At 37.8% G+C, this 25,000-nt stretch overlaps 3 protein-coding genes across 7 annotated transcripts in view; 1 reads left to right on the top strand and 2 right to left on the bottom strand.

Moving 5' to 3' along the window:
- The window catches only part of LOC137994467 (myosin heavy chain, clone 203-like), an 11,261-nt gene extending 1,972 nt beyond the window's left edge, over positions 1-9,289 (bottom strand). Inside the window, exons 1-5 of the mRNA XM_068840048.1 lie at positions 8,967-9,289; positions 5,329-5,463; positions 3,234-3,296; positions 1,640-1,729; positions 1-974 (exon numbers count right to left, since the gene is read on the bottom strand). The exon at positions 1-974 is cut by the window's left edge and continues 1,972 nt beyond it. Of these exons, the coding sequence (XP_068696149.1) occupies positions 318-974; positions 1,640-1,729; positions 3,234-3,296; positions 5,329-5,463; positions 8,967-9,176 (1,155 nt within the window). The 5' untranslated portion in view covers positions 9,177-9,289 and the 3' untranslated portion in view covers positions 1-317. The remainder of the gene's footprint in view (positions 975-1,639; positions 1,730-3,233; positions 3,297-5,328; positions 5,464-8,966) is intronic.
- A 36-nt stretch (positions 9,290-9,325) lies between these two features.
- Positions 9,326-11,060, top strand: LOC137994457 (alpha-glucosidase-like). Its single transcript, XM_068840038.1, has one exon. The coding sequence runs from the start codon at positions 9,358-9,360 to the stop codon at positions 11,056-11,058; it is 1,701 nt and encodes a 566-aa protein (XP_068696139.1). The 5' UTR covers positions 9,326-9,357; the 3' UTR covers positions 11,059-11,060.
- An 11-nt stretch (positions 11,061-11,071) lies between these two features.
- LOC137994477 (protein-L-histidine N-pros-methyltransferase-like) lies at positions 11,072-24,971 on the bottom strand. 5 transcript variants are annotated; one of them, XM_068840073.1, is made up of 6 exons: positions 24,882-24,971; positions 20,873-21,003; positions 19,842-20,032; positions 17,847-18,056; positions 16,546-16,730; positions 11,072-12,802 (listed from the first exon to the last, which is right to left on the bottom strand). In XM_068840073.1, exons 2-6 carry the CDS (start codon positions 20,969-20,971, stop codon positions 12,597-12,599), a joined length of 891 nt encoding a protein of 296 aa, XP_068696174.1. In that variant the 5' UTR covers positions 20,972-21,003; positions 24,882-24,971; the 3' UTR covers positions 11,072-12,596. The 5 variants fall into 5 exon arrangements, with proteins under 5 accessions (XP_068696174.1, XP_068696167.1, XP_068696161.1 ...); XM_068840066.1 differs by having other exon boundaries at positions 20,873-21,000; positions 24,889-24,963; XM_068840060.1 differs by having other exon boundaries at positions 24,889-24,960.
- Between the last annotated feature and the right edge of the window lie 29 nt (positions 24,972-25,000).

Here is a 25,000-nt window from a genome sequence, read left to right as displayed (position 1 = left end):
GTGCATGTAGGTGCCATTCATTGGTCAGATTACCGAGTCCAAAATTGTTACCGGCCTTTCTTCATGTTGGGTGGTGAAGTGGATTGCAAGCAACAGTGTTCGGTGAGACTACCACGAAGAACCAGTTCCGCCTAGCTCAAGTATCTTCCATTTGGCAACCATTCCACAAAGGATGACAAGGTGAAAGAGGAAAAAGAGAGTCTGGCAGACCACTTCCATCCAGCTCTCCACACCGAATCTACAAGGATTCCCCAATAGACATCTGTCGCACAGAGAATGGCCAACAAGGAGGAAGGAAAGCAACAGTGTCCCGGAGACTACCACGAAGTTCCAGCTCCGCTCGGCACCCCAGTCAGATTCTTTAAGGATCCCCCACGAGACATCCACCCAACAGAGGAATCACTTTTAAGCGTCGGTAATGCGTTTGTCTTGGAGCTTCTTCGCTTTAGTAGTTTATCGTGTTCATCTCTTAGTGCATTATAATCTCGCTTGAGGTGAACAAAGTCTACAAAAGTGTTCTTTTCTTGAGTCTGTGATTTCAGTGCCGCTATCTCGTTTAAAAGCTCCGTGATTCGATTTTTTAGCAAGTCTCTTTCCTTAAACACGTGTTTCAAGGCTTGAGCGGAATCTTGAAGGTTATACTCCAGAACATTCTTGTCAGATTCTAGTTTGTCGACCTTTTCAGAGAGAGTTTCATTCTTTTGCTCGAGTTCTTGAATAAGTCCTTGAAGTTTTGACATTTCTCCGGCGTGATCTTGCACCTCAGCTTTGGCAGCTTGTGCTAACTTGGACTGCATTTCTAAAACTGCTACTCGGGATCTTAACCTGTCAACCTCAGCTGAGAAAGACTCATTTTCTGTGCTGAGATCCCGCACAGTCTTCTGCAGGACTTCTCTTTCTAGTTTTAATTCTTCATTGCTTTTTCTAAATGACTCGATAGTAGCTTTTGCCTCTTCAAGGGAGGCGCCCATTGTCTAAAGAAAGAAGGAAAAACATATTAATTTCGTATTAGTGCATGTTCATGTCTGTGTAATGTAAACGATTAAGGACGGTGCCTACTAATTCAAGGGTATTTTTGCCCCGGTTTTTGATTGTGCAGGAAATGTAGATCTTAACAGGTGTTAAAAAAATTTGAGGGTAACCACGCATTTTTCAAAGATAATTGTTGAATAATATTTGTAACAAGCTTTACAATACAAAGCAATGTATGGCGTTCTTTCTTAAATTGAAGCTTAATTATCTCTCAAAAATAGATGCTTACCCCCATTTTTTTTTGGATACCAAGAGTACTTACAAATATCTACTTTCTCCGGGTAGTTTTAAACCGCGCAAAAATATCACTGTATTGGTAAGCATCACTGATAGGAAAAACGAGTATCTCGAGATGCGCAGAACGTATGCGCAATAACAATAGTGGGCACCGTCCTTAATCGAAATTGGCCTTATCCTAAAAATGGCAATAAAATGATACAAACAGCAAAACAAAATTCATAGGGAAACGTAATTTTAGGAAACCTCCCAAATTAAAACCTCCTTTCCAGAGTCTATTTCTACCCCAAAGAACGAGAGGAATAAGGTTGTCGGGGAACTAGCAAGACAATGAGAACATTTCTTTGACGATTCATATTATGGAACTTACTCTGATTTCATTTCCTCTTGTTTTCAAAGACTCAAGTTCTTCCTTCAGCAAACTGATCTCTTTGTTAAGAGCCTCATTCCTCCCTGTAAGCTGATAATGTAGAACAAAGAAAGAAAGAAAGAAAGAAAGGAAGTTTCAGGTAGCTTTCTTTCATTTTAGCAGGACCTGTTTTCTTTCGCATTTACTGCTCTGAGAGGATGGAGGAAAGAGACTCCCGCCCTGAACGTGTTGAAGACAACCCGTGGTCATTTGGCAACCCAGCTAAAAGACAGACGAAATATAAAGAAGAAATGTGCAAGACATAGCAGTCTAACCCTCAGTATACTTAACAGGGAGCATGCCTTGTTAACAGTGAGCTCCAAGATTGTGAATTAATAGCCATTTTCAACCCAGGGCGGAGATCTCAGTTCCTCTTCACTGGCATCATCCCAGCAAATTTAAAAGGAAAAACCTTTGCTAGCGTAGAGTAAGTATTTTACTGTCAAAAAACAAAACAAATTTAATAGCCACAGACATTAAATTTAAGGGAAATAAACGTACAGAAGTCATATTCTTTCATTATTAAGCAGCCCCTCTTTAATGATACAGTAATAATCAGTAATTATTATGACATTTTGGTTTTTTTTTTACTTTGATGAAAAATTAAAAATTGTCAGATATGAGATCGCGTAAAATAGTAATAAAAATCAGCCATACACCTCAAATTATACAGCATCTAAGCATTTCCAGGTTTAACAACTTAGAGTCTGTCATTGCTTAAGACATGAACGTATACAGTGTCATGATCTCCCAATCTTCCTTCCATTCTTGAACCAAGGCTTCCTTGTTTAAGTGATAATGGAGGTAAGTAGCGCAAATTTTACTTCACTCATTCAGAATTCCGCTGCGCAATCAGTGACAAGAAAGAAGAAATTCCAGCACATCACACCAATCCTCAAGTTGCTGCATTGGCTGCTTGTCTACAAATGCATTGAGTTCAAGATACTGCTAATCACATTTAAGGCCCTTAATGATCTTACCAGTCAGTAAATAACTGACATATTGCAACCTTACTTAGCATCAAGAACGCTACATTCTGCAATAAAAAATCTGCTTGTAGTAACACCAAAAAACCTGGTCAAGTATGATGAATTTTTGTTCTCTTACGCTGGCCCCAAACTATGGAATAAACGTCCAGATAATACACACAACTCCAAAGACCCAACTACATTTAAATCAAAGTTAAAGACGCTCCTTTTTAGGACTGTTTTCTGTTAGTTTATTACTTTTAAAGTTGAAATGCGCTTTGAGCTTAAGGATACAATGCTATATAAGTTTATATTATATTATTATTATTATTACTATTATTATTATTATATTATTATTATTATTATTATTATTATTATTATTATTATTATTCATTGGAATCATTATCAAATTAAATGCAATAATTTATTATAGTTAAGAAACTAAGTATTACATAGGCTCTTTTAGTTCAGCCTCATTGAACTAGTACATGTTTAATGTACAGGTATTAAACCCTGAGTCTCTTTTTATTTAAAACATGGCTATTATAATGATATCATAATGCAAATTATTGATAGAAGATATTCACCTCTTGCCTCTCCAAGACCCAGCTATTTTCAGCCTCAAGTTTCTCAGACACAATTCTCATGATCTGGAAGGGAAACAAAAATTATATAGAAAGGTGCACATAAAGGGTTTTCACAGTAATGTCATCAAATTTTAAAATCAAAACTGTGAGGTCTTCTGGATTTTATCTATTGAGGTTGAAGACGACCTAGAAATAAATCTTCTTACAAGTTACCAGTTCCGTAATGTTTTCAGTTTTGAAAATACAGTATAATTGAATTCCCGCATTGTCAACAGCATAACACCAGATACTGATTTCTAAGAAATAATTATGTTTTGATTAAAAAATGATTCTCCGCAGTTTAATTAAACATTTCAAGTAATTATTAGGAGATTTGTTTATACTAATTTGTACTGTCTCATGAGTGAAAAGAAAGCACTTTTGTGGCAAGTTGTCGTGAACACCAAATATTAATTTTTTGTTGACTTCTGGCTGCTATATTGGTGTATGAGGGTGGTACACCAACATGGTGGCTGAAGACTCTATAAAGTTGCATGATTCAACAATCCCACAAATAATAATTATTCACAAGCTACATGTACAGGCTGTATGTACTGCATAGACCTGATAATTGACCTCTTTAGCTTGCACATTGTTCCATTGCAGACCAAGTGATGCTGTCGAGGGGTTTTCCTTTTGTTTCTTCATAAGTTATTTGTACATAAGAGTAACATCACATGGTCTGAAATGGGAATTCAAAACAAACTGTACAAGCTAAAGAGGTCAATTAGTCAGGAGAGGTACTGTGGTTTACGAATTTGTCTCTCTTTTTTTTGTTGCATGACAGCAAAAAACGATTGAAAGAATCTGTCTTTAATTACTTTGATTTAGGGAACAAAGTAACCAACTTCGAATTCTCACAGTGAAGTAGCCAACGCTTTTTGTCAGCTGTAGGTGCTTACCAGTATTGAAATCACTCAGGACATATATGTATAAAAAATTATCCATCTCTGGTTTCACTCCTTTAGCCTAGGATTACTGCTAATCTAGCTCTTGCTGAGGATAATAGTTTTATTGTACAACTGTACAGTAATAGGCCATTCGAAACAATATTGGTTACACAACCAATAATAAAGGTAAACTTGAAGCTGAAGCCAATTACGAATTTGAAAAACGAAAAGATCGCATTCCACTCAGCTGCAGCTGCACAATACAAATCTCAGAGATACACTACTCTGATGTGTGATTTTTGAACACTCAAGAATTTGGTCTACAACTTGCATAGTTTCACTTTCAGTGCCAATCCCAAGAGAAAGCGTAACTTACAGCATTTTTTTGAAAACGCAAAACAATAACAAAAGCATGGGTATGGAAATCATCATAGCATGACTCAGAGGGCATGGCATCTTTTATACACCACAGAATTCTCGACTGTTAACCAGAGAGTGAAACTTGTAAGATTTTAAGCTAGATTTTTTAACACCAGTTGATTTTACTTGCCAAAACTCTTGCTTTGTATTCTACTTTCCTATTCCAATGTTCAACATTGGTGCTCTAATTTTGCAGAATGCACCCAAAATAGCAACATCAAAACTTCAAAGACAAATGTGAAAAATGAGTTTTGAAATTAATATTATAATTATTACAGTACCATACAGAATGTGAAACTTCTGTTGCAAATGCGTAACACAAATTTTGGACATCAATAAATTAAGTTTGCAATTTGTTACCAACATGTTGCATAAAGAACACCAACATCGAACACTGAAATAGGAAAGTCAAGTACAAAGCAAGAACTTGAGCAATGTAGGGATTACTGCATGGTGGTAAAATTAGAAAAAAAAAGTTAAGATACTCTTTTTTAATCTTTGAAAGTTTCCCTGATTGTCCTGCCTGAACGATATTGTTTCAGAAAAGTGGTCATTGTATTGACAGAGATGTTTCAAATGGCCTTGAATACTACATGAAAAGTTTTGTGGAAATGATCCAGGTTCTTGGGGCAGCAAAAAGAGTAGGGTTTGAAAGTTCTTAGTAGATCACGAAGAACATATTAATAAAATAGAACTTTGAAGCAAAAGCTGCTAAGTGCCAATAAAACAGACAAACACTACAGAACCTCTGTCTTGTGCTTCTTTGTCAACGCAGCGCATGTTTCATCAATCTTCATTAAACAATTATGCTGCATTTTCTGTAATGCTTCTTTGGAATCCTTTGCAATCTCGTGAAGCTCCTTGCATTTGGACAAATCATTCTAAAACCAAAACGAGGCTTGTTAATATTAACAGCAAGCACCTTTATGTGAAATTGCTTTCAATCAGTACATTCAATGGCTATTCGTGATCATTCAGAGCCCAAGACAGCTTTTCTCAGCCCCTGATTGGATGGTTGCATCAGGACATAAAAAGTTCAAGGGTTTCAATAAAAATTATCATGTGAAGTTGGTGGCTGGTTCAAGAACAAAATGAATTTTAATCTTAGCTATATTAGTTTAAGGACAGTGCTTGAGGCTAAATGGTATTGCGCATACATTCCGCGCATCTCCAGATCCTTGGAATTTCCTATGGTGGTGCTTATTAATTCAGGGCTCGAAATTAACGAAAAAATCCAGTAGCATTTTGCGTGAGATACGAAAATTTAGTCGCAATTTCGCAAATTTTAGTCGCAAAATCCCCACGCTGCATTGTGTTGTCAGCGGTTTAGCAAAAAAATATGAGCCCGCAATACTTGTGTGTAAAGAAACCGCTGAAAATGGCAAATGATCGAAGAAATGGAGCTGTTCACGTAACATCTCAGCTAAATTACTCTACAATTACGCTATCTTCAGAGAAAAGTCACAGCGAGAAACAAAATAACTTTGTCATTTCTTTATATATTTTAGCAAAAGTAGCAGCAAAGTGACAACTGCTAACCCTTTTGTTTCGAAACAGCGAAGGTGACAACAAGTCGCAAATTTGCGACCTCTCCAGATATTTTAGTCGCAAAGGGAAAAATTTAGTCGCAAATGCGACTGTATTGGTCGCAATTTCGAGCCCTGTAATACAGGCCTGGAAAATTTTGCGCGGTTCAAAACTATGCAGAGAAAACAGAACTTAGCAAGTGCTTGTGGTATCCAAAAAGAAAATTGGGGGTAACCATACATTTCTCAGAGATAATTATTATTAAGCTTCAGTTTGGAATAGAATGCCACATATTGCTTAAGTTTGTATTTTAAAGCTTTTAACAAAATGCGTGGTTACCCACAATTTTCTTTTTGGATTTCAATAACACTTGTTAAAGTGCCACTATGACGAAAATCACATCTTTTCTATCGAAGCCATTTTAAGACATAAATAATTAAGTAGCCTGCATGAGAAGAAAAATGCTCTTTACTTTTTTCAATTATCTCTTTTTGTTCCAGAGATATTCAAGTTTTAAAATATGCAAATTAGCCAAGTGATGACATCATATCATACACTCAACCAAATTTTGATCAAATACGATGAAAAAGGATATCTCAGCCAATCTGCATCAGAAATGTTTGATTCTTTGCAGTAAGATTCTTCTAAATGTGCTCTACAATTTGAGCTTAACAGTTTCGTTACCATGGCAACATACTGGGTTCCAGACCTCTCCAATATTAAAGGCATTTTTGGCCACATTTGGCGTTCTATTTTCATATTTGCAAATGGTGCTTCATATACATGATCCAACAAGCATATAAATATGTTAGCTTGAGTTTGTGGTCTTGTTTAACGTTTTTCGAGCTAAAAATCACTTACATATTGAAATCAAGTGGTTGGGGACTGGAAAAGAGTGAGTTGCCATGGGAACAAAATGTTTTATAGCCGTAGGTGTGTTTTCTGTAGAACTATTAGCCTACCAAGTTTCAATGGTCTGCACTGCAAATTGGCGAAGATAGCTCTATTTATATACTTGATGTAATAATGGTTTGAGTGTATGACATCATCAGTCATCATATTTGCATATTTTACACATTTTTCAAACTTAAATATCTCCGGAACTAATGCAGCTATTTGCAAACTGTAAACGGCATTTTCATTTTTTCATAGAATTCTTTGTAATGCACCTAAAAAAATCAAGAGGTAAAAATTTGATCATCTTTTTTTTTGGTATATTCAGTAAACCGCGCAAAAATACCTTTGAATTTGTAGGCACCCTTCTTAATTAAAAGAATCTCTATTCTATTACTTCAATTAAGGGGAAAAAAGTAGTCAGCCGACTTCTCTGCGTGAAGTAGTAAAATGTTGGCGCATTTCGTTGCCTCATCATGGTACATATATATTGAAACCACGCAATGTTGTCACATTTCCTGATCCTGGTAGTTACATACAAATGCTAGAAAGATTACATGTAAGTATGTAAAAGATGGTAATGAGAGTACATTCACGACTTAAGTGCCCCATATCTAGAAAATGACTGAGCTTGTCATCATATCAGATACATACCTCAGGTTCAAAAGCCAAATTTGTCTTCAGTTGTGGCTTCAACCTGATTTGATATCAGGGATAAAACTTGGCCGACTTGCCAGGTCCCCAATGGAGACTCTTAAGATGCACCAGGGTGACTAAAAGTTATTTAGGTTTAATCGCCCGATATGTGACTATGATACCAAAGAATTCAGCCGATGTATCGCAAAGTGCAAAGTTGAAATAAAAATAATTTAAATAACAAGTAGTTTAATTTGGCTACCTTTCAGTTCTTTTCTTCCCCAATTTTAATTTCAATGGATCCTGACCGTGAACTTTTAGTTTTTTAAGTGGAAAGTTCAAAGAGGAATTAACCATTAAGAATTCTGAAACAATCGATCCATAATGAGATACCATTTTGAATTTTCCTGTTGCCACGTAACTTCAGCCTCGCCCAAAGTGCTTTGCTGTCGTTTTAAAAATCCCCAAGACGTTCAACTTATGGAAATCCAGTGCCACTTAATTAGGTCCAAGGCAACCATGAAATCAAAGAAAGTGGCCCCAGGCTGGCTACCAATCACTGGAGTAGAGTTTTAGCCCTGGTGATATTTTGTACTACAAAAGCCGACACAGAAAAGGTACTATGATCCTGCATACATAACTTTTTTATGATAACAAGATACTCAAGCTCTAAGCTTAACCCATTGACCCCTGGGAGTGAGACTTGACAGATTTTACGCTGTCTAACACCAGACGATTTTGCTCGTCAATGATGGGCGGCCTAGGGCGTTTGAAGTGTGAATGGGTTAATGTTCTCAGTTTAAGACAACCTAAGATTTACTGATGCCAGTTTTGAAGAAGGACACCCCAAACCAAACAACAGGTGACTCTACGAATGTTGTTAAGTTGAACATCAAGAATGCTGTTGGGGAAGCAAGATGTCTGAATCACCCTTCCACACAAAAGACTGACACAGGGGCCGTAGAGAGGGAGGGGTTGGGGGGGCTAAGCCCCTCCACTTTTTCCCTACAGTGTTGTTTTCTCCTAAACCTCTCCCCCCTCCCCTCACACTTCGTGAGCCACACCAAAACCAACCCCACCCAACTCCCCCGCCCCCCGCCCCCCCTCTTTTAAACGTACTCCGCGGCCCCTTTATCTTTGTCATCTGATTGCCATGGCATCATCTTCGATTTTGTTTTCCGTACAAACCCACAAATCGTTACGCGACTCATCATTCAAAGTTATAACTGTGGGTCATCAGTCCAAACTGGTCACCATTCCGTTGGTATTCCTGTCTTAATAAGCTTGTAAAAGCTGTAAAAGCTTTTGAAATTAAATCATGTCTTACCCGTAACGTCTCAACTTCAAATTCCAGAAGATCACATCTTGCAGCTTTTGTCTGTTGAAGCTCCAGCTCGGCGATTCTAGCTTTTAAGAGATCATTTTCGGAGTGCAAATCTTGCAAGTGCATCAGAGTCTTGATGTGCTTACCGGCGAGGCGTTCATCTTGATCCACTCTGTTCTCGTAACTTGCTGTCCGTTCCGACTTTGCTGTCATCGTGAGTGACCGGAATCCACCAGTTTGACATCCGTAATGCTTTTCTTTTGATTCTGATAAGCCATAAAGGTACTTGACTTTTGTTTTGAAAGAATTTATTCGTTGGCAGGAAAATATTAATATTAATCTGTTCCCAGTTTCCCTCCGATCTGCAAACGCCTGGAAGAATTTAGATGACGAAATGGAAGGTGAAACTTTTAGAAATTTTTGTGCAGTTATCTTTTCCCTGTCAGCGGCAACGCTAATCAGTGTGGTGTTACTTACTGTTTGGAAATGGATCAAGGGAAGAGTTGAGCGAGAAAAGCAAAAACAATGGTGGAAAGAGGGTGTGATATACCACATCTATCCAAGATCATTTCAAGACTCTAATGGCGACGGCAATGGGGATTTGAAAGGGATAACGAACCGACTTGACTACTTCGAATTCTTGGGCATTAAGATTCTGTACTTAAGTCCTATCTTCAAATCCCCCATGGTGGACAACGGATATGATGTTTCCGACTTTGAGGACATTGATCCCATGTTTGGGAATTTGAAGGACTTTGATGAGCTTTTGAGAGAAGTCCATGCAAAGGGGATGAAGCTTATCCTCGATTTTGTACCTAACCACACGTCAGACCAACATTCTTGGTTCCTGGAGAGTCGTTCCAGCAAACTAAGCCCATATCGTAACTGGTATGTGTGGCACGATCCTGCCCCAGGGGGTGGTCCCCCAAATAACTGGGTTAGTGTGTTTGGAGGAAGTGCGTGGAGTTATGATGTCGAGACTGAGCAGTACTACCTGCATCAATTTTGTCCAGAACAGCCAGATCTTAATCTGAGAAATGCAGAAGTGCGCAGAGCACTGAATGGTGTTCTTAGGTTCTGGCTTGATCGTGGTGTAGATGGCTTCAGGGTTGATGCTGTTGCTCACCTGATAGAAGATGACAAATTTAGAGATGAGCCAACAAAGCCAGAGTATGACCCTTTGTATCCAAATTATGAACACCTAGGTCATATTTACACCAAAAACTTGGACGATAATCACCACATTGTGCAAGAGTGGCGAGGTCTTGTTGATGCGTACAAAGATTCATATAGAATCCTTATAGGAGAAATCTTCTCTGAGCATCCCCAAGATATTATGAGTTATTATGGCAGCATGTTTAAAAGTGAGTTTGACTTTCCTTTCAACTTTGTTCTATTTGGGTTAAGGAATCCCATTTCTGCAAGAGAAATTTTTCAGAAGATCTCCGATTATCTTGGTTCTCTTCCAAAAGGTGCTTGGCCTAATTGGGTTTTGGGGAACCATGATGTACCCAGGATATGTAGTAAGGTGGACCAAGAATATTGCTGTGCTTTAAATGTCCTCCTTCTTACACTCCCTGGAACTGCCATCACATATTATGGTGAAGAGATTGGAATGACTGATGCTCAAGTCCACTTTAAAAGCAACAAAGACTTCCGTGATCCTCAGAGGTCACCAATGCAATGGAGTGATGGAAAAAATGCTGGATTTTCCTCGGCAGTTAAGACATGGTTGCCAGTTGCAGAGAATTGTACAACCATCAATGTTGAGGCTCAGAAGGCAGACCCAGCCTCTCCTTTGCAGCTTTACAAGGAACTGATGAAGCTACGTAGTTTAAAGTGCTTTGAAGGACTCAGCTTTAAAGTTGTGCATGTAGATACTTCAGTTCTTGCTTACATAAGGTGGCAAAATAATTCCAAGTACCTTGTGATTATTAACTTTGGAAACAAGATATGGAAGGGACGGTTGGAAGGAATTGAAGGATCAGGGATTGTTAAAATAGACAGTGAGATGAAGAAAACTGGAAACAAAGTACAGTTCCAATACGTTTTCCTCAATAAAGCACAAGCTCTTGTCGTTAAAGTAGTTCACTAAACTGTACAACAAGAAGAGTGAATAAATTAACATTTAATAATAATTACGGACTATTAAAATAGTTCATTGTTTCAAAGTAATTTGAAATTTATTCAACTAAAAAAAAATCAGCGACCTTTCTACCCAAGGTCATCTTTCCCATTGATTTCCCATGTCCATTTATTAAATGAGACAAACGACTTCCACTTATTTTTGCTTTAAGTTACTGGTAACTGTTTTGCCCTGAATTAATTTCATTAACAAAACAGTCATCGTAATGATGCAACACACTTATCAGCAAGGATGCGATTATTAGAGAACTTCATCAAGAACTAAGTAGTTGGCATTATACCAACAAAAAATTCCAAGATCTTGACTGTATTAATTTTTAAACTCTCATACTTTACTGTTTGTTTAAATTCTAAAAAATGGCAATACAACTCACTCACTGAATTTGCAATAACAAGGATTCGAAATTAAAATTTGCCGTCATGTCCTAACATTCTCAAAGGAACTTCAGATGTAATCATTTTATGTTTCAACATTAATTTATTTTGCAGAGGCTAAACAGAAAAGAAGCTTTGAAAAAGTTCAAAACCCTCATGAAGGGCCACTGTTTTCCTCACAAGGGAATTCTACAATATAGGACTTGAAAATTTATGCACAAATTCTTTACAAACCTCATTCTGCAGAGTCCTAAACTTAAAGGGGCTAGGTCACGCTATTTTAGGTAATTTTGTTTAATTTTGTTAATTATGAGCTCTAAACGTCAAATTGGCAGAGCAAGAGTCTTTCATTTTCAAAATCACGGCCACATAACAACTGAGAATGATTTTCCAGCTTTGTAAATGACATTTTAATATAGACTGATGTAATTTTGAAAAACGGTGGGCCGGCGTTTTTCAAATTTACCCAAATTCAATCCATTTCAATCCTCTCCAGTTTGTCCATCCTTGTCCCTTCTTGGCTTCTCTGCGTTTTGTTAGAGATCTTCTATAGTTTTGAACAAGTATTTTGATATTTTAGTTAATTCTATGACCATTCGATCAGTGCTGAAATTGCCTAAAATTGTGTGACCTAGCCCCTTTAACTTTGCTTTAATAAACATCCTAGAAAATGAAAAATCTTAAAGGAAAATATGCACTATAGAATTAGCTTTACTCAGTTCTTTTCTTATATCACAGTTGCTTCTTTTGTTGAATCATAGTGACTTCTACTTTAAGGTTGACAGATCCTTCAATTTTTGAGGGGGGGGAGGGGGGGGGGGGGTGAGTGGGTGTGTTCTTAAAAAAGACAACTTCCATAAGAAAGAAAGCAGAGAAATACCCATGTGCAAACGCCAGTGTGGGGAAAGATTGCTTTTCAATGGGATTGGTCTCTTTTAAGAAACACCTCAGTCTGTAAGATTTTTTGCAACATTAATTTAAAGTGATGGAAAAAATCTTACAGAGGGGTGTTGGTAATGAAATCCTGGAAAGTACAGTTGTTGAGAATATTCACTTGAATGAAATTGCTGAAGCTGCCATCAAAAGTTAAATGTCCCATTCCTTTTGATATTGTTAAGTTGCCTTGAGAACAAATAGAGCATCATCTAGAACATAAAAGTCCCGATATAAGTCACCCTCGCATAAATAAGGCACCCGAGTAAATATTTCAACAGTAAATCCAGTTGGCTCAAAAACATCTTTCACCAAGCTCTCAACTTGTTCTTCCCATGTACTTCCATTCACTTGGATAAATTCGCTTGGTTTGACCATCTTTGTACCTGCAAAAAGTATCAACATGAGCGAATATGTGAAAAGCCAATAATTTTTGCTTTTGTAGACGAGAAATAGATACTACAAAATGTCATAAGTGCATACATGCTGTGAATGAAAGGCTGCAATCGTGGACAAAACTCATTCAGAAAGCCATACAAAAACAGACAAAAAGCACTTTTTCACTATTAATTTTCCTCTTGTGAATTCCACAGCAGTAACTTCTCCTGCCCCCTCCCCCTATCCAATGTTGATTTAACAAGAAGTGTTGATTTCCAGGAAACTGTTCATGACTTCCAGAAAACAACATTGAGACACGGGAGGGGTGAGGGGGTCAAATTGCTTTCTTACTACTGAAAGCGCTTGGAAGGGTAATATTTTAAGGAGTTTTGTCCACAATTGAAGCATTTTCAAACTGTTTTTCCATTCCACTCATGACATGTGATGGGCAAATACAATAATTTGCAAAAGCTCTGATCAAAATGATAGTAAAAGAATATCTGGATAAATGTGGGCGAGGTACGTACTGTGCATGTATGAAATGAAGGTTTGGCGAGTCTTAATTAAGTGGCATGTAAAAACTTCTAGAATTCTTGTCAGAGCTTTAGCTGCATGTGTATCTCAATATATATGGGTTAATGACCAAGCTTGTTCGGTCAAGGATAGCTGGATATTGGCCAAGTTCTTTTTTTGCATGTTTATGGACCGAGACGCAGAGAGGAAGTAGAGGTCCATAAAGATGCAAAAAAAGAACAAGGTTAGGCCATTATCCAGTCATCTTGACCGAACAAGCTTGGTCAATTATAAAGGATTTACTATATGGGATAAAACACCAAAAAATGACCTTTGATCTTGCAGGAACAAGCGAGAAATCCAGAGCGAGCAGTATAGCTCCATCTTGCCTGCTCGGATAGCCAATCACAAAACAAGATTTGGTTCATCTTTCCCCCTCACGGAGCGAGTCATAATAAATGGCCGTAATGCATAATGGATATTAAAGTTTCGTTTTGATGTGCTTTTATTTGCAGCTTGCATTTAACGTTGTCTTTAGTTACTAGTAATGCTACGCCAAAAATGTACCGGTAAACACTTCTGCCTATATTAATGCAGTTCGGATTTCAAAATTCACCCAAGGTGTTTCCTGAAAAGTCATTTACATTGATTTAAATAAAATAACACTGCAATGTACTGTGGCTACTGTACCACAAAATGTATGTTGTTTGTGTTTTCATCAGAAGGATAAGATTTTATGACCAGTTTTACAGTGAATTCTATAGCTAAATTAGAAAAGTTAACGTTATTGTATATCCTCAAACAACAGCACATTTCAGGACTTGAACAAATGTATTTTGTTTGACTAACAAAAAAAGAAAGCAACAACCTAAGAAGAGAATGGCAAAATGAAAGCAACAATATTGTCAAAACAGCATTGGGCAGTGTATGAATGTTTAGATAGTTTTCAAATTCGAAAAACAGTTCAATAAAAGAAGCCAACAACTTGTTCGCCTCTCCAATTCTCAGGTCTGTGAGGTACATATCGTTTCTGAGTTATTAATTTGCGGAAGGTTTCACACAATGCCGCCAAGTTGGTGGATGGTGCGTGGTCCACCAATATGGCGACGGGCAATCAACAAAAACACCTGGAGTACACTTTGCCACAAAAGCGCTTACTTTTTTTGCTCATGAGATAAAATGCATGTGATCTCGTAATGTACTTGAAACTTTCAAACTTCTGAAAATCATAGGAAGAGAAACAATTATGTTTTTCAACCAGCTCTGTGTCATGGTGTTTCGCAAGGTGACATAATTTTTGGAAATTCGAAATGCTGTATTTTCGACAGGAAAGCTGTTACAGAACTGGAAAAAATATTTATTTCTAGCTCATGTTCAACCCTCGTTTAGATAAAAATTCAGAAGACCTCGTGATTTTCTTTTGTAATTTGATGATGTCACCGCGGAAAACATCTAGATGCCAATTTTTATTTTGCTCAAATTACAATGTCAAATAATTATGTATCCTTCTCCAGTCAAGTCATGAGCGCTTTGATGAAAACTCTCAAGTGACATTAACTTTGTTGATTAAATAACAACTGCATCTCTTTTGATTTTAAAGACTGTTTAATGTAAAAGAAGTAAATTTCATAAGTCAGTTGAACTTTAATATTAATAGTGGACAAAATCATTGTATAATCATTGTGGCAGAAAATGCTTTAAATGAAAGCAAGTGCAAAAAAATTCATCCAATCTTAAAAGACCTTTTTGTTCCAATTTGCTAAATTAACATAAATACTGTGCCTCATAAAACATGTTGCGTTATTTCCATGCTCCAGTGAATTTCTGTTTGTGATTCACAGCGCAGGAAAGTATGTGTGCACATGAATATTTCAAACATTAAATTTAAAATAATTTTTTGTAATATATTGGTCTGAGGAAACTTCTAAAACTTGTGGCTTGTACAGCTTCGATTGGTCACCAAGAAAAATCGGAGTACTAGTAGGAGAGTTGGGTTTAATGAGTAGCGTATCATGTAAATCTGGTGAATGTTCCAAGGAATTTTGTGTTTTTGACAAAGTGTTCCCATTTGCCCAAACCATGTCACGCGTGCCCATCACCTGCAGCTATTTTGATTCTTTATTAATACTTTGTCTTGCGGAGAAGAGCTGCTATTTCCCAGTGGAACTTCAGACATTTGAATGGAACCCTGAAAGAGTTTCGTAAAATTCCACCGAAATTAAAACTGACTGAAGAATAATTTGAATAGCAACAGTGGTGTCTTCCCACATGAATCTTAATTTAACGTTAAGTGATTTTACTTCATAAGACCTTCCCCGTGATTCTGATAATGCTATAGCAGAAATAGTTTCAGGTGTGACGAGAAATCACAAAACGCAAGGATTTTTCTGTCCATCAAATTGCGGGCTATTATGTTTTAGCTGGTAATGGCTAGGGACAATTTAAAAGAATTGAACTACTCGAAAAGATTTAAAAAATTAAAAAACAAGAAAAATGAGATGCTGGGCAAGTTATAAAGTGAAATTTGGTTTTATCAAACGTGTTGATAAAGGTTGAATTACCACTGTGAACAATTTGAAAAGCTGACGTTTCGAGTGCAGTGAATAGCGGAATTGTGGGTGTGGGTGTTGCTGGTTTTCATGCAGGTGCGGAGGAGCTTTGCCATTGGTGGAAATATGGTAAAATGAATTCGTGAATATATTAATAGAATGAAAGGCGTTCATTGATTCTGTGAGGATAAAGTGTACCTAATTGAAAGATGAATTTTTGTTCCAGATTTTTGCAGCTTTCTGTGTTCCCGTGGTGTAAGGATAAGCCACAAATTGTCATGTTGTGGTGGGAGTGATTAGGAAGATTAAAATGGCCCGCAACTGGTTTTGATGCATCTGTGTTGTTTTTTCTTCATCTCGTAGGTGTTTGCAAAAGTGGTCCACCAATCTTCTCCCTGTTTCACCTTTTGATAAAACCATTCCTGTTTCACTCCATGGAAATTTTTTTTTGTCTGACCAGGGAGGTTGCATGTCAGGTCAAACCTTGTCCCTGGCCTGACATTTGACAGGCTTATAACACAAAATTATTTGCAGGCTTGCATAAGAAAACAGTGCTATGAATGTTACTTTAAATCATCTGGCTACCCTTCTAGTATTATTATAGTATTAAGAGAGTCACAATGGCCAAAATGATCTTATTGAGTACTAGGTAACCACACTATAGAAAAAAAATGCAATAATTAAATCACCTGATTCAACACATGGATTGAATGGCAGAACAACAGCTACAAGCAATCGACCAGTAATTGGCTGAAGAGTATGCTTAACATCATTGAGCAGTGTTAATGGTTTGTCGCATCTATCCAGTAAATTGAGACAGGCCACAACATCAAATTTAAAACCGACATTCATCCATTCACTTTCATCTAACAACCTGGGGAAAGAAAATTGAAAAGGAAACAATAATGATCATATTTTTGTTGGACAGTTCAAGCAAGATTGCAGAGCCCTCCACTTGCTCCACAGAAGACATGGAGTTGAACCACCAACCAGTTGGCTTTAATAGTTGGTTGATCATTAATCTACCAAGCAGAGGCTGTGGGTTCAACTCTCCAGGACTAAACCACACTCCAGTCCTTGTTATGACATCTTAAAGTGCTCCTGTGACCAAAAAATTAATTCTCATTTTTCTTTGGATTTTAAAACTATGTTAACTAAACACTACGTGACCAAAGTTTAAAGCCTTGATTTAAAAAAGACACCTGTTTATTTTAACTGGAATTTTCCTATTTAATGATCTCCCATTACTAACTTAAGTTCTTGAGAGAGCTGGATCAAGGAGAAAATGACATCTAAGGCTCACTAGTTTAAGAATGCAATGAGTGCGTACGCCGCAGAATTATTACCTCTGTAGCATGGGAGTTCTGGGCTTTCAGACTTTTAAACTCGCGTTTTGCGTAATCTATTATAATAAGCTGTATTCATTTTAAGCTAGTGAGCCTTTTATGTCACTTTTTCCTGGATTCAACCCTCTGAGATCCAATCGGTCAGTTTTGAACGTGAGCAATGGCAGACCTTGAATCCAAAACTCAAAGTAAACGGCCTTTGGATAAAAATCCGATCTCAAAATTTTGCCAGTCAGATGTTAAGCATTAACACACTTTCAAAATCTGAGGAAAAAAGGTTCATGACAAGTGATTTTCTTTTATCCCATCACAGGTGCACTTTTAATAAATAGACTATTAAAATCTTTGCAGATAAGGAGCATGAACCTTAGGCCAGCTGTCACACACCCTATGCACATTACGAAGAATTTTTTTTGGCTTTCCTGTTATTACGGCTGAAGTTACTAGCGTTCATAATAAAGTTTTGACAATCTTCAATCTTAAAGTGCCTGACTTTTTAAAGTTCAAATAATACCGTACGTCTTTCATACATTATGTATCATTATAGTCTATAGTAAGTTCATGTTTGTATCCTCTACAGGCTCATAACAGTTCACAAATTGACCTTCTCCCAATAAAATGCCAAACTTTCTTCATTTACTTACTTAAATCCTCGATTGGTCAGCCTCCATCGCATAGTCGGTGACTGTTCAGTGACATACACTTCATCAAAGTGCTGTTTTATGACACTTGTTACTTTGCCGTCACCAGCTCCCAGGTCTAACAAACGGTTCACCTTCCATGTGTCATCCACACGCATAAGTCTTTGAAATTGGGCACTGGAGAAGACAAACATTGACCCTCGATCCAAAATTCTACAAGTCAGAGAAACAATCCAAATAAGTGAGTCAGACTACTTCTTTCAAATTATATCCCTTAATAATTAAGGGATATAATTTGAAAGAAACGGGGAAACGGGCAAACGTTTGTACATGCGTTAGTTTCAATAAAATCCAAACAAGTTATGCATCAGAAGAAAGCTTAATAAATGCAGACAGTTTTTTATTCAAGGGCCAGCTGAACAAAGTACAAGTGCTGGATCTTGGAAGATCTGACCAGCAAATAATATTTAGACTAAAAACAAAATAATTATGCATGGCTGGTTGTACAACTGTGGGTGATTTAACTCCTTGAAGAAGTAAGGCTGTGCCGTATGTAATAATGGTCAAACAAAAAAATATATAATTATCCTCACAGCCATACAACCAGCCTTGCATAATTATTTTGTTTTTAGTCAATTCCTCTATTTCTCTATAGAAATCTACATGTATAATTTTCATTTAATTTTAAGGAGCAAGGATGGCACAGTCGGTTAGTGCGCGGCCTTGGTGCAAGAGGTCCTGAGTTCGATTCCTGGATCTCGCATCCTTGTTTCGACTTCTTTCCTTTCCGTGTAGCTAGTAGCTTTAAATACCCGTAAAACGGAGCACTGATTGAGAGGGGGGAGTAAAATGAGCGCACCGTCGACCTCAGGTTTGTCAGTGATTAAAAGTTACTGTTACGAGTTATCGACGTTAAATAAGGTCTACTTTACTTTACTTTACTTTATTTACGCTATTGTATTGCCGTGACTCTGTCATATTTACCTCACAAGGCTCTGGTGAAGGCCTTTACACATTATGCCGGCAGAATTTGAGCAATTAATAGGGCCTCAAGTGCAGAAAATGTAATTGGGGCATAATCCGAGCAGAATAGGCCATTCTTGGGCATTTTTGCATATTCTGGGGCCTGGGAATGAGTCTGAGAGAGAACTTAGCATGAGCACCCAAGCAAAACAAGATGGCAGGACCATTCGACAAAGGCATTTCTGATATGGTTCATGGTTGTCCCAGACTCTTTATATTATTACAAGTTACTACCTATGTTTATTTAGTTCTAAAGATTACAATTATTATAAAATGCTCACATTTAACAATAATCCTGCGAAATCGCACGGAATATTGCCCGATACTTAGCAGACGAGGCTGCAGGGGCTGTACACTGAGTTGGCTAAAATCAGGCGATATTTCACAAGATTGAGCGGAATAATTATTGTTAACTTTTATTATGCAACACATTGATGACAAAGCACAATTTTCTATGTTTAATGGCAAAAAAAGCTGGAAAAGCTACCATTTTTCTCCGTGACACAAAATTACGTACATGTATATCGCAGGATATCTGTTTCAAGAGTATGCAGAGCAAATATTGAGCGTGCTATGACCATATTTGGACATTGTCACAATAGGTTTAGCCTCATCCTAGATGGGTGAAATAATGTCTCATTTTTCATGTTAAAATACCTCGAGTATTTTGAACCCAGGACTATTGATTTGTACAGAAACATCATTCAAGACTGTATGATAATACTTTTGGAGCATAATTTCAAGCAGAAAAGTCTTTTTTTTTTTTAGCAGAATAGCCTTTTTTTGGGTACAAGAAGTGATAAGTCAACAAGAAATCACAGCCTTTGTGAGCCCCCCACCCCCAAAAAGGTTTTTTTTTTGTTTTTGTTTAAGCCAGCTGCACCCCAGTCACAGCTCTAGGTTAATGTTCAATTGATAGGACTGATGATAGCATTCATATACCTGACCAAAAGAGGATCTTAATTACAAACTTACCCATTGACAGTGGTCACTGAGAAAAAGTATTTAAAAAGTCCTCTGAAGAGGAGATGCCCAATTTGCGAAAACACTGCATCAGCTTTCTGATGGCAATTCTCTAAGAAAGCTTGTGATTCATCATCTAAGGCACTCTCTACAAACTTCTCTTGTAACCATCCTGGAAAGTCGCTGATTGTGCATTTGTACCACTGGAAATAAAGGGAGAATATACTCAACCATGGTATTATATATACAAATGTAAATAGATTATTATTACACACTGTTGCATGAAGTGATAGTGATAAGAAATAATAATTTGATAGGTGTTGGTGCGGTGACTGATGCGAGAGTAAATCGCTCTCAGCCATTATGGCCTGGGTTTATATTTGTAATTTTGTCCAATATCAGGGCAATGCTACTAATACAATTTGCATTAATATTTTTAGGTCCTTTTGAAAAATCAGAGCCAACTTCTGCCAAATCACTGCACCACTCAACCCTTTGACACTCAACCCAGCCTCAACCGGCCAGACTTACTCTGTCTAATGCTGTCTAATAGGGGTGCAGGGGTGGCGCAGTGGTGAGAGCACTCGCCTCCCACCAATGTGGCCCGGGTTCGATTCCTAGACTAGGCGTCATATGTGGGTTGAGTTTGTTGGTTCTCTACTCTGCACCGAGAGGTTTTCTCTGGGTACTCCGGTTTCCCCTCTCCTCAAAAACCGACGTTTGACTTGATTTACTTTCATTGTTCATTTCAGTATACAGCGTCCCCAATTAGCGCTCCAGCGCTAGAACGACTAGACACTTAAATAAAGTTCCTTTCCTTTTTCTTAACTCTGTCTAACGCTAGACAGTTTTACTCGTCAACGGGGATTACCCCCAGGAGTCAATGGGTTAAAATAACACTGGAAAAATAATAAACTCTATTTGTAACTTATTTTTTATACAACTTGGAATAAGCAATTATTCCTTAACTGATCATGATTAATTAAGCTTGGTACAATTTCATAAAACAACAAAACGCACTCAAAAGTCAAATCTGCACTCACTGATGTTTCATCAATTTCCTTCTGACGATTTTCTTCCTCTGCCAGTCGTTCTAGTAACAATCTTCCAGTCCTGCTCCTTACATACTGACTCGCAAACATGTATTTATTACCAAAAATAGATGGAACAACTACTAAAATTAGAAACAGTTAGGAATGTTAGGAGTGATCTCATGTTACTCTTCACTGGGTGTCCTGTAATTTGCAAATGTAAAATACCCCGGATGTTGCTTCCTTCATCTAACAAGAAAGCATGGCGTGCATTTTGTGTTGATGTCTTATCATTTATTTTTGCCTCCATCATGAGCACTGAACGAAATTCAACAAAGAAATCAATGCAATCATATTCCTAGCAAAAACCAAAATGGTGTTAACACTTTTGAGCTTCTAAAGCTAATATTTCCCAAATTTTGCAGTAATGCTCTCTGGATAATGGTGCTGTAACTCTAACAGTTAAGACCTATAAATAATTCTAGATAGGAGTAATCATTAATTATCATTATTATTATGAAGTGCATTCGTGGGGACGAAATTTGGGTTATGGCATTTGTGATCAAGCAACAAGTTTCATATTTTTATATAGATCTGTAGTAAAGTTAAAGAAAGCGTGACACTTAGTTAACGTGACCTGTCAAACTATTGGTAGATTAGTTACTCGCCTGATGCGAATCGGAAGTACATTTGTATTGTTGCTTAATCAAACGTGCAAATATGTTGTTTGCGTGTTGCATACACAGCCAACATAATATTATTACATTCTGGGAAGTACTGGTAGTCCTTTCTTCTACTAGGATTTCATGTAGGATTCTATATGCCTAGTTCCTCAGGATTTACGTATGTATCGGTATTGGGAGCCCATCTGGAGCGTGCAACTTCCATACAGCGTCTGTGAAACGGCATTTTCACAAGTAGGTTTATTTTTAGACTAGCCCTTCCTGCAAATTAGGTCAAAAAACAAAGGCAGTTCCAGTTCGGTGACCATATGACGTCAGTTTAATTTCTTGTAATTGGTCATCGGGCTCCTGTGGGAGTCTCATTCACGGGAAATTCAATCTAAAAATAAATCGGTCTGTGAAAACGCCATTACACGAACACAGTAGAGTTATAGGCTCCGGGTCATGGGTTCCTGTCGATATGTAAGTAAGGCATTATGCTCATGTACGAATTAGGATGTTTACTAGGACGTAAACATTGTATACTCCCTTACATATTTAATCACGTTTAGCTGCAACCGGTGTCAAAAATTAATTGTTGAGAAACTCTTATCCTTTTGTGTCCATTTCCAGCTCGGCACAAATACCCCCTCCCCCCCCCCCCCCCCCACACACACCCTGGGCAACGCTGTGTTACTTTCTGTTGTCTATGACTCTTTACAACAGCAGCACAACGTTGATTGGGGGGGGAAGGGGTAAGGAGTTCCCGCAAAGGTACTTTTGGACTATCTACCTTTGAAAACACTAAAACTCTGTTGGAAGAGTGTCTCAACTAATTTTGTTGCCGATTGTCGCTACCATTAAAGCAGAATGTAATCAAGTCTTGAGTGTGTTCAAGTCTAGTCTATTGGACTCTGTGTGAGCCGGTAACCCCTGAAGACCAACCAAGTATAACTACAGCAAGCAGCATTGACACTTTTTATCATAATTTGGCCACGTCGTTACCAACACTTTACAACATTCTCCAACATCACTTTCATTCAAATCCGAGACTCTAAGATGATTTCCGAGCTTTTAAGTCAATTTTGTTGCATCAAACCTTAATGAACAAGAATGTCAATGTTCCACCCAAAAATACGATTTAAGGACGTTCGCGCCAATTGTTTCTGCGCATCCTTACTGCGCACGCAAATGCACACGCCACGTCATACACGAGCGCGCGCGCTAAGTAATAAAATGAGAAATGATAGGGCAAAAGGCCATTGCTATAGCTTTGCCTGGATTTAACGGTCTTGGATGTTCCGTGACCCCTATTTTTCTTTCTAGAAACGGATTTTATTTACATTTCTCTCCACGTTGTCCAAAAATGAACAAAAAATCAATGTGGGAAGTTAAAAAAATTTCAAGATTTCTGCTCACGGGACATCAAATCCTGCCATCTTACGGCTGCAAGGCGCGTGAAACTGTGGTCGCTAAATGCGAACTTGATCTTAAAGGAACCTCACCAGTTGACTAAATTCACTTAATAAGTCCACTTAAAAAATATTTGGCAGAGAAGATTTCACTTCAAAGATTTGATTGCAATATATTTGGGTTTACAGACACTGGCCTTATTCGCTAACGAAGTACGATTTTGTCACATTTTGGGTGTTTTCCGGGCATGTTCTCTCCAAAACGAAGTCGGTGACCCCCCATTTTTTTTACATTTCTGACATAACTAACTCATCATCTTACAGTGGTTAAAGTTTCAGAAAAAAATCAATGTTGAAAAATTTTCGCATACTGTTAAATAAACACATTTCTCATGAGCCTGCCACTCTTCCACTGTGTGTGGTGGCTATTAACTGGGGGTGTAGCTCGCCATCCGATGTGTCATCTGATGATGTTGATGATGATGATTCTGATGACGATGACGATATTAAATGATGATGACGATGATGGCAACAATGATGGCAACCATGATGGTGATGACAATAGCGATTAAGATGATTAGGTGTAGGAGGAACAAATTAATGAATACATTTTCCAGGAGACTAGAGTTTGTATTATTAAAATTGTTCACATTTACTGTACATATATCTAGAATGTCACACTTCTCTTATATGGTTTTCTTTATTTCACAGAACAGTTCAACCACTTTTAAGTGGTTGAACTGTTCTGCGAAATAACATACATCTGTAGTAGACTTTAATATAAGTTTTGCGGTTTCTTGATCCACTGCCGCACTTGTAGAACTGGGGTAACAACTAAACAATTTAATAATAGTTCAGCTCCTGATGCATTGCTGTAAATTAATATGTGTATAATTATGCTAGATTTTTAGTAGTGTTTTAAATACCATATACAAAAGGTTAACTTCTCCATTTTAAACATTGACCTTTTTAAAATTTCAAGGCCCCCCCTCCATAAATCAGCAATAGGGAGCTTTAGCAACGACAACGGCGACGGCAACGAGAACGTCACAAATTTGCATTTTTAGTGGGCAAAAACAATAGCTTTGCACGCCCTGCACATGCATTTTTCATTTTTGTCCATTTCTTTGCCATCGTCAGCAAAGCAACAACGTGAAATTACCAAGTTTGAAGTGTTATGGAGAACGTCAGCACCTGGAGATAAATTTTCATTTTTCTCCCCTAAATTAAGCGCCGCTCGTAACGGTTTCATTCCTGAGGGACTGAAACACCTTTGTCATATTAAAAGGCTTGGAATAGTCGCGAAGTGATCGCAATAACGTGAATTTATGGTTTTACATGACGTTCTCGTTGCCGTTCCCGTCGTCGTTGCTAAAGCTCCCTAATTACTCCACGACCCCCCCTTTTTAAGTGGCCAAAATTTCAGGTCCCCCCTAAAATCACCCAAGCCCCCCTTCCGATAAATAATGAACGGTCCCTAAAGTCATGTTCTCAGAACAATTTGATAAACCGAACTTGGCAATTTTTGTCAACCATGTATCCAAAATCTCCGATAAGGATGGCAAGTTCAATTCAACTAGGGCCGGATTCGGAGACGCCAACAAATCCTATTGAAGCCCCGATGCTACTTTATTTAACAAGTGCTACCAAAATATCAAACCTGTGGATTTCATTGCTTCAAACTGGGGTCAACGAACCTTACGGTTTCTGCCTTTTTTGGGGGATCAGGTTTGCAGGTAAAAATAAAACGACCCAGCAGATCTTTAGCCTGCGTAGCAAGCGTTCCTGAGCGTTTTTCGGGAAAGGTAAACCCAGAAATCTATGGAGATCGGCGAGCGAACGAGTTTTTCCCTAAAAACGCACGGGAACGCTTGCTACGCAGACTAGCAGATCTTCCAAAGTGAGGTTCAAATGTAACGCAGTAAAAACAATCAGTATTTCACTTACCACTTACCAATGAAAAAGAGATTGATAAATACGGTGATACGGTTCAGATTAACCAAGGGCAACATACCAAAAAAGGAGTATAACTTCCGCTTGGTGACCGCTTGTTTGATATCTCTCTA

This window comes from Montipora foliosa, chromosome 1, assembly GCF_036669935.1.
Source record: "Montipora foliosa isolate CH-2021 chromosome 1, ASM3666993v2, whole genome shotgun sequence".
Lineage (NCBI taxonomy): Eukaryota > Metazoa > Cnidaria > Anthozoa > Scleractinia > Acroporidae > Montipora > Montipora foliosa.
This window is presented reverse-complemented; position numbering and strand designations above follow the sequence as displayed.